This window comes from Notothenia coriiceps, unplaced genomic scaffold, assembly GCF_000735185.1.
Source record: "Notothenia coriiceps isolate Sejong01 unplaced genomic scaffold, NC01 NC01_scaffold00032391, whole genome shotgun sequence".
Lineage (NCBI taxonomy): Eukaryota > Metazoa > Chordata > Actinopteri > Perciformes > Nototheniidae > Notothenia > Notothenia coriiceps.
Window position 1 is genome coordinate 120,331 of NW_011365092.1, and position 10,131 is coordinate 130,461.

General features: G+C 43.4%; 2 protein-coding genes across 2 annotated transcripts in view; both read left to right on the forward strand.

The window, feature by feature from the left end:
• taf6l (TAF6-like RNA polymerase II, p300/CBP-associated factor (PCAF)-associated factor) overlaps positions 1-10,131 on the forward strand; it is a 358,002-nt gene that overhangs the window by 110,942 nt on the left and 236,929 nt on the right.
• Positions 1,633-10,131, forward strand: part of phyhiplb (phytanoyl-CoA 2-hydroxylase interacting protein-like b) — a 19,003-nt gene continuing 10,504 nt past the window's right edge. Inside the window, exon 1 of the mRNA XM_010788959.1 lies at positions 1,633-2,412. Coding sequence (XP_010787261.1) covers positions 2,313-2,412 — 100 coding nt within the window. The 5' untranslated portion in view covers positions 1,633-2,312. The remainder of the gene's footprint in view (positions 2,413-10,131) is intronic.

Consider the following 10,131-nt stretch of genomic DNA (forward strand, 5'->3'; position numbering starts at 1 on the left):
GAATGTAGGAAAAGTGACGGAACGGAAAGGGGATAAGGGGCGAGATTGTGAAGTGTAAAAGAGGTAATAGCATTGGAAAGGAAGGATGGAGGTGAAGATGAAGAAGGGGGAGGGGATGGACTGGGTGTGTGTTACGCGGGACACAGTCACTCTCCCTCGTCCTCCTGCAGCTCTGGGAACACTAACGCATGATGACTGCTGGAGGGGATACGGGTGGGTGGAGGGAGGGATGGCAAAAAGGAGGATGGATAGTAAGAACGCTCCAGAATCGGTCGGCCTCATCCTCCTCTTCCTCCTCCTCTTCCTCCTCCTCCTCGCCAGTAGCAGATACGCGCAGCAGGCAGAGCGGGGAAATGAGGAAAGGGAGGGAGACGGGGCGAAAAAAGAGACGGATGATGCTGTACATAATGATGAGCTTTTTTTTTATAATTTGGCCTACCATTTGCTGAGCTCTAGTTATTTTTGTTTATGTTTTTTAAGAGTGCCCGTGGACCTTTAATGAGCTTACTCACTGGTTAATGCAATTACATAGTGGATACAGTCATTTAAACAGATGCTGTGTTCATCTGTGGATATCACTGCAAAGCTCTTTAGTAATCAAGCCATCTTAGACAGCAGGGGGGCAGTTGGACAGATGCATTTATCAACTTGTAAAAGCAAAATGCTATATATAACTTTCCTACTCAAATAACTGGTTTCAAATGACATATAATGTTCATCTGCTGATACTGTATCTAGCAGCATCTTCTCCTCAGACACAGATGCTTCTGTGTTTTTAGGGATTGATCTGCATGCTGACCTTCGCTTTTAATGAGGTGTATTTCTCAGGCAGGGAATTTGATGCAGCGTTGCCCTCGTGAAATCTGAACTGGAATAAATGCATGCACTTCATTGGTGCGTCCTTTACTGTATGTTTCCAGCTGAGTCTGAATGCCACAGCGATTATGAGCTTACTAGGATTTTAATTCCCATGCCTGCTTTTAAATCCTCCAGTGTGCACGAAGAAACTCAGCAACCAGTTTTCTGTCACTAAAAATGAATATTAAAATGCTCACATTGCTCTTTGCTATTGTGTAATCCTCTGTCTCTCTCTGTGTAACTTCAGAGGTGATGATAATGCTGTGTCAGTGTGCCTCACAGGGCGCTGAGTTAGGGTGGCATCCCTCCTATGATTGCAGTTTAGCCTACAGTGCAGCAGTTTCAAACAGCATGACTCAGGGGTCCCATGGGCGCAGCTACAGAATTCGTGGTCTGCTAAATAGATAAAGACTCAAGTCTCTTCGGGCTATCTTGCGTAACACTGAGACTGACGAACAGAAAGTGAAATTGGCTCCTTTTGATGCTCCCCTTTGGAGAAACAACACCGCTGTAGAAAGTGTAAGAAACATGAATCTATGATTATCAGAAATTACTTTGTCATTCATTGCCCAATGGCGTCTGCAGTGTGTTTTAGCCACAGTGTGCACTTGACCTTTTATGCCTTGGCAATCCTGTTCCTGTGAGCCACTGATAAAAAGGGTGTAGTAGAGGAGATAATTATAAACAAACACACCCCTCACAGCCAATTAAGCATGGTTTCTGGCTATGAACTCGCGGGGTCCTGCATTTTATTATGCTGATTAAATGCAAGAGGGGTCGTTTATTTGATGGAAAGCCATTGTTGAGGCGGCTCGTTCCTTCATTATGTCGCGCAATATGTCTGAGTCCCCCAGCTCATTATGGTGTGGACCATTTGCACCTGCGCTCATGCGATAGGGCTACACTTCACCAAATAAGGACACGTGAGAGACCCTTGTTGGGATGACGTGAAATAGGAAGGAACGGGAAGGTTTTAGATCAAACTGGAGGGGGAACACTGAGTTAATCTGGTTACATAAGAAGCTGTTGAATGTGCGGAAGGTCTCTGCGCTAATCCTCTAAAGTATTCATGTTTAACTGTCCCGCGGCGGAGTGACACGCAGGGCACACTTGTGGCTCCGAGGGCACAGATTCCCTGCATACATGCTGTGCGTTTTAAACAAGATAAATGCACAGGCTGATATCTTAGTGCTTCGTACATTTAAACGCATCTCTGAAGGAGCTTCTATGCCAACGTTGCAAACCCGAACTGGAAGCTTGTGCTGATCGCGCCCGTGACGATTCCGCTGACGCGCCACTAGCCGCACCACCCAGGAGACGAGAGGAGAGCAGAGAGCGACGAGAACCGGTCTCTCTTTCTTTTCTCCTTCCTCGACGAGCGTTGACTGCAGCTGTGCAAGTCCCGTGGACGATATTAAACCAGCGTTAATCCCAGCATCACCCAGGCTGCAGAGATGGAGGTACCAGGTTTGGCGCACAACATCACCAGTCCATTAAGTCCCTGCGCGGGGGTGATCAAGGACTTGAGCGCATTACAGTTATGCGAGAGAGATGGTAAGGAGAGGGCTTTTCACTTGGGTGTTTGCAAATGATATCAGTGCATTAGCCTATATTTTACATTTGCAGACGTTGCATGCATGCAGTCTGCTTGCTCATTGGTTTTAGCTGCATGTTGCCTTATTGTGTGTTTAAAGGGAGCATGGGGCCGGTCGCTCCGCTGGCTCTGCTTGGAGCGATGGTGCGTGTGTGGAATAGCTGAGTGTCTTTACAGTGGCAACGAGGTTTGTTCGGTTGACCGGGGAGTTTGCTCAAAACTAAACATGCAATATTATTTCAGCACCACTGGCATGGATAGAGATCGGCAGCCACCCCGCCTATAACGGCTGCTTCTTGTCTTTATCTCAGGGAGTTGCCATAATCAATGATCTGCACATGACATCCTGCTTATTTTATGATTGAAAATACGTTTTTAGTCTTATATTTCATCCCCAATTTACGAGAAACTGTCTCTGAGTTTATGCATTTATCATTTATCATCCAGCTGCATCCATGCTGGATAGTCTGTGGTTGCCTTCATGAATTTGAAAGTTTTTTGGATAAAAAGCATCAAACAAAGAGTTGATGAACATTTTTCACTGATTTGAAGGAAAATATAAGCTATTTTTATAATGTTATAACAGATGAGCAGTTTTTACATGAGCAGGCTGAATCCTAGTGGAAGTTAATGGTGGGGAGGGAAAAAAGCAAGTCATCATCAGGAGAGAATGAGAGCTGAACATGGCTGCACCCACGTGTGCACAGGCGGTGCAGATCCACACACCCATCAGTGCAATTACACACAACTGATTCCCCATCTGATCCATCGTCAGAGACCCCTCTTTAATTAAGATTGTAGATTAAGTCAAATTTAATGAGATCACACCTTGTCACAGCTGAATGGAGTTGATTGGGATTTTTTTTTGCTTCCCTATTTGTTTCTTATCTGTTGATGGATTGGCCAGTTGTGCACTGGTGGAATCAATGGGGTGTCTTCATTAAACTGGCAAAAGACCCCCAGCATCCAACCACAGTGCAGTCATTGGATCACACCGCCTCATTTTCTCATCTGCCAGGGCTGCACCTCATAATGTAATACAGCACCACAGCGTTTATATCCTCTTAGTGCTTTGCTGGCTTAATTCTGAAGCTGTAATTCTAATAATGGTATGGGGCTGGACTTTTCTAACGGATATTCCGACAGGGTTGTGCTGCAGGTTTTCTGGTTTTTGCTCTGCCACTTTCATATTTATCAAGTGGATTACCCAGTGTAAATAGTGTCTCTGTGTCCTTGAGACACCCACATGCTCTGTTGATGGAGCAACACAGCCACATTGTCCACCTTCTGTGCAGATTCTGCAGGACAATTGGTGTTTGTGGTATAACAGAGTACTTTCTAGAATTGTTGGCTCAGATCATTCATGTACCGTAGATGGTGTGCTTGAAACATATTATCATTTGTGCAGTTTTAGTAGGCATAATGTCATTACAAAATTCAATGCTAAAGCCATTATAATTTGCCCACATTGCTCACTCATAACTGTGGACAACATACTTGAGCTTTATGACGAGGCAAGATAAATTATTTGTGAAGGATACGCACCTTGCAATGCACTAGATCCCCTTTATTCAGTAAGTGAAGTGCTGTGTAGTGATGTTAAGAGTAGTGTTCCTTTCATTTTGACAAACCACTCAATGTTGATGTGGCCGTTTCTGACATTAAACGACTTCCAGTAATAGCAGTTAACAATTCCCTACCACACCCTATATTGATAACTGCATATTCCACTTTTAGCTTTTAGCTTTCTTGGAACCACTTGGTCAATACCTAAGTTTCCCAAGGACAGTATTCATTTCGGATCCACATCTTTCTAAATTTAGCTCCGAAATCCATTAATATTTAATTTGAGGCTTTGCTTTGCTGACCTAGCAAATGGGATGCAAAGAGCTTCAGAAGACCTACTATCTCTGTGGGAAAAAGCTCTCTCACACACACAAAGGCACACACACAAACACATACACACTGAGGACTGTGTGAGCATTTCAATGGTCCAAAGAAATAGAGGGATACAAGTTGTTCCTCTGTGTGCCCTGCGTTAGAGGGGGTGTTACAGCCTTAATGCTAGTGCCGGGGGTGTGACATGAATAAGTGTAGGGTAGGGAATGTTTTGCTTAGAGTGATGAGTAGTGGGACATTTACAGACACTGTTGCTGGTGGGCCGACGTCTGGGGACACACAGAAGTGCCTCCATGATGTTTTACTGGTTTAAATATTGCCACCAACCTTTGCAAGGCTGACTCATACCTCCATTTTGATTTGATATCCACTGTAAATGCGTAGTTACAGGGGGTAATGAAATACTCACTACATGGCTTGCATGGCCTTTGTGCCGCGGACGATGACATAATTAAGTTGTCATGATGGATGGCTACCATTTGTGCAACCAAGTACTGTGTCTGCACTGTCGGAACTCTCTCTGCCTCTGAGACACTGCTGCTGTTGCTGCGACCCCCCCCCCCCTCAGTCTGGCAGTGTGTTCCCATGTTAGCCAGACAGACACATGGACAGATAGATGGTAAACAATCAATGTTACCTCAGCTCAACCAGTGACTGTCAAGTTGAAGAAAAGCCCCCTCAGTGCTGTCGATTACTACTTGACAGTGGCATTGTTTCTTCGAATGCGGTGCCGCATCACTTGAACAAAGACATTTACTTTTCAGCCCTGTGACAAGAGATTTTGCAAGATTACACAGGCAGTGGGCTAAACTATTGTCGGGAAGTGTGCTGCGTTTCTGATATCAGCCATGCGGATCTGTGGATGGCATTTTTTGTCTGTTGGTCAGTCTACTACTGAAATGTCTCAGACTGAAATACCACAGGCATTAAGTGGATTGCTTTGACATTTGTTATAGAAATACATAGACTCAAAGGATAAAGGCTACTGATGTTGGTAATCTCCTGTCGTTTCCTCAGCACCACCAAGAGGTAGACATTGTTGCAGAGAGGTTTATGAAATATCCTAGCTGTATTAGGATGGGTCGCTTTTACCTTTTGTACATACATCCATGTTCAACTTTGTGGATCCATTTACTTTTCATCTATTTCTATTACCTAATGATGTTACCATTAGCTTTGCTTTGCTGCCAGTTATCATACATTATTATGCTCTCATGCAAAACTAAGAAGTGAAATACCATGTTAGCATGCTGATGTTAGCTTAAAGTATCACTATGTCTGAGCACGGTCTCACAGAGCTGCATGGCTGTAGACCCGAGTATTGTACAGAATGGTTCACTTCTGCAGCGCTTAACCAATATGGTGCATCATGATTCAACAGCAGGCCGGACTAACGATGTACTGCATCGTATGAGTATTTCAGCTTGGCGAGTATTCAGTAGGAGCTGTTGTGTACCATGACTGTGCTGGCAAGAGTTACAGGTACATCATTTATGCAGCCACCCTTTGGCAGCGTAACATATTTTCTTGCAATTGACTTTGCTGAATTTCATACTTCTGAACATTCTTAAGAGGGATTTCAGAGAAGTCTGAGCATCAAAATCTGCAGTCGAAGGATTAAACATGCAAATGAGAAGTGATGATTCTGGTCATGGACGAGTTTCGAAAAACTGATCGGTACTTCCTGAAGGTCATCTGTGTTGATTAATTTGTATGAATATTGATGGGTCCATTGTCTAACTAAAAGTTCATTTGATCTGTATAGGTTGTGTTATAAGTCTGATAAACAGAGCATTGTGTCATCTGCCAACAATACTCTGCAGATTCATTTTTCAACATTAACCTTGACTGAAATGAAGAAGTGTCGACCTTCAGACGGCGCACCATAGTCTCACTCAGTGGTCACCTTCCATCATCAGCCACCACAGTGAGAGTACATGATGCAGGCGGCCTGAAGTGAAATCAATTCCCTCTCCTCTCACCGGTAAACAGAGTAATCAAGTCGGGTTTGACTGGAAAAAATCCTACCACAAAGAGCCATTAGGATCGCCCTACGTATGCATGTTAACAGGATTTGTATCGATTCTCTTGCATCTATTGCTATTCCACACTGGCATTTCACTGCATGCAGAACAACAGGCCAATACCCTATAATTTGATAGATCTTAGCAGAGCGTCTTTCCATCCATTCTTTATGATGAGATAGTTTTGCTATAGGGCAGATATTTCTATGTCCTTCGTATTGATGCTCGAGCATGCATGACGCTGCTCTGTCATCATCTTGAACCCCCTGTCCATGAGTAATCTGCACTCCTAAGTAAGGCCTCACAAAACTCACACTCATTTTGCTCTATGATGATGATGAGGCAAAATCCCCCACCGCCTCTGTCTCATGCACAGCATTCTAATACTGTGCTGTAAATAATACGACACATTCATTACGGTGATATGGCTTTCGAGATAGAGTCATGACTCAGCAAAATTAATATCAGCTAAAGTTGCACCCCTAGTTCAAGCGGAGGTGCATAATGAGGGTTTAGACCTCCCGTGTGAGATTGTAAAAGGTTTGCCTGGCTCCCTTACCGCCTGACCTTCATCTTGCTTTGCTCTTACTCCTCCATCTTTCATCCTGAGCTCTCAGAGTCCCTGAGAAGTCGGAGCGCATGCAAAGGCCCTTTATTTACCTGCAGGCAACGCACAGTAACTCATGAGTCTATTCAGATTCACCAAAAGAGCCAGCTAGTTGTAATCTGTTAGTTTGTATTCTCTGCTCATGCCACTTGTGTTTTATATTGGATTGTTAACAGTTAATAGTTGCATGTTTCCGTCTACCTCGTGCATTTTTTAGATTTGTGCTCAGTGAACTTGTTTTCCCCGATAACATCACTTTTAGCTTGACCGCGAAGCCGTAAGAGTATTATGTAAGCAACATATCTGGCTGCATGTGTAATGCTCCACTGTGTCTGGGTGATGCCTCCATTTGCAGGTTGATTAGGAAAGTGAACAGGCGCTAAATCAGCCCAGTGCTGTCACAGGGAGCTGGGAGGACAAAGACCTGCATGGGGTCTCCTTTCAGGGTTTTCATGGGAAACATCAGTGTTGACATTAACATTTAACAACAAGGAAGTTACTATGCTTCATTTGCAACACAGCAACAGAGATAACAGGTTTTTCCTCTATGGTGTTTATGTTTTTAAACCTAGGATGTTTTATCTAATGATGGATGCTTGGGATGAATAGACACAAATAAGCTATCTTATTCTCCAGCATAAAAACATTAATGGGACTTCTTGGGATAAAACGTCCCATAAGAATTGCGATAATGTCCACATTTGTAATAGACTTGTCTATTACTCTTTTTTTTCTTTTTTAATAATAATAATAATAATAACTGATATTTATATAGCGTGTTCAAGGGACCCAAGGTCGCTGTGCATGGTGGACAAACAAAACAAACAGACAATCAAAGGGCAAACAAAAAATAAAGGAAGCCGGGGGAGCAAGAAAGGGCCCGCGGAGACTGCATATGCTTGTCATAACACATTTTTAAATGAAAACTTCACTTCAAGAAATCCAAGGCTATAGTTTACTTCTTCTTATATTTCCTCTTCTCTTCAAGCAGGTGTCGGAGAATGAAGGCAAGCCGAGTCTGTTTCTTGTTTTTGTGATAGGTCAGCAACAGAAAGTCTCAGGTGGGCTGTTACAGTGCTGACATCACAATCTGCTCCGTGCCGAAGCATTTTCTGAGCGAGGTCTGCTCCGTCGGGGCTGCATTGAACCTTTCAGTCTGAGCCACACTTATCAGCTCAGTGGGCTTTAAGTATAATGAGATGGGCTTTAAATGCGGACCGGCAGGATTTGATCTGTTCGAAATGCAAAGCATAGAGGTGTAGGAGGGCCTGCATTAAGTCTGTAAGACAATCATGGTGCAGTTAGGCTTAGGATGTAATTGCTGGCCTTTTTAAGTATTCCACATATTTAGGAAACCCCTAAATGCCACTAAAATGTCATTTACACTATATGCACGAAGTCCAGATAATACATTCTGAGATAGGGTGAGATAGGGTGTAAAGATATAATCAAAAAACAATCCCAAATATTTGTCATCACTGAAAAGTCACCTTTACAATCTAGATGTAAAAGTGCACAATAAATATACATGGTATGTGTTAGGGAATAATTCTCCTAGATACCACCTTTAGCCCTTTGACGTTTATGACCAACCCTGACGTCTGTTATCTCCCTTAAGGAAATGGGCTGCTTCAGCTATATGTTGTTATTACCAGTTTATGACCGGGCAACTCTCGGTCACAAATGGTTTATTGTCGTGGGTACGCTGGAACACTTCCTTCTTGGTGCTTGTGGACTCCAAGGTGTGAAATCTTCGAGGCCATAAGTGTCAGACGCAAGTAATTCAGTGTTCCCAGCTGAACACATCTCCTCAAATATGTTGATTACGGTACTCTCTGTGAACCATGCAGTTAAAAGGTCAAGCGACAGAGAGGCTCTTCAGAATTGACGTGGCAACTCTACCGTGTAGTCAGAACCTCTGACTCCAGATTTGTTTTGTGAATTCTCCGGCCGAAACTCCTAAATAAACCATCAATGTTTGACATTAAAGCTCCAGCTCTCCCTGTGTCTCCTTCTTGAGTCGGTGACTCCCACTGAATTGCTACACAGAAGTTTCTCCCACTGTATGATTTAAGCACTTAACAATAGGAGGTCTTTCTTTCTAGGTTAAAGATGATTATCTTTGGTAATCAGCTAGTATGATAGGACCTAGGGATTAAAGTAAGCGGGGGGTCCGGTCTGGTGGTGAAGAGCATGCATTGGTCTTTTATGGATGTGATTTTAAGAGAGTCATAAGTGATGTCTTGTAAGAAAGCTAGGATAAAAAAGCAAGGTTTGGCGTTACACATTGGGCGTAGGAATTACCTTCTAGTTTCCTAAAATGAATCAACCTACAAACGGTTCACTGTTGGAGTGTTGTGTGGAGGCGAGACAGGAGAGTCCTCACAGTCCAATTAGGGGATAACTCTTTTATACCGCCCTCTCGCAGCTGATGAGCGGAGATGGATGTTCCATGCTCCGCTGCTTCTGCCATTGTTTCTCTCTGAAGAGTCCAGTCGTTTGTATGCGTTACTCCCAAATTCTTGTATTTTACTCACTCTCGTGTTTAGACCCCAGAGGGTGCACAGAAAATGCATTGTTGCCCTGCCAAGTGGGCGTACCAGCCTGTGATGCAAAGCCTATATTCATCCTAATTCTACAAAGCTCTCATTCAACCCTGTTTTGACATTTCCATTGGCCTCAGTGTGCACTTTGGGTTGTAAGCCTCTTCTACGAGTTAAGATACTTGTACAGGAATGAGATTAATGAAACTCAATTGAACTTAAGATTTATCAATATTATTTATGGAAAACAATGGCCTTTCTATTTAGGCCAACTAGGCCAGATAAAAAAGGAAGGGCTGAAGTTCTAAGACATTCAGGAGCATTATATTGTTATTCCAGAATCACCTGCATTGTGCTAGAGGAGGACTTGTACTGCTGATTATAAATGGATCCATCTCTTCGGAGAGTAAGGAGATTAAATAAGAGAGAAATGTGTGTGTGTGTGTGTGTGTGTGTGTGTGTGTGTGTGTGTGTGTGTGTGTGTGTGTGTGTGTGTGTGTGTGTGTGTGTGTGTGTGTGTGTGTGTACACACACACACACACACACACACACACACACACACACACACACACACACACACACACACACACACACACACACATTTCT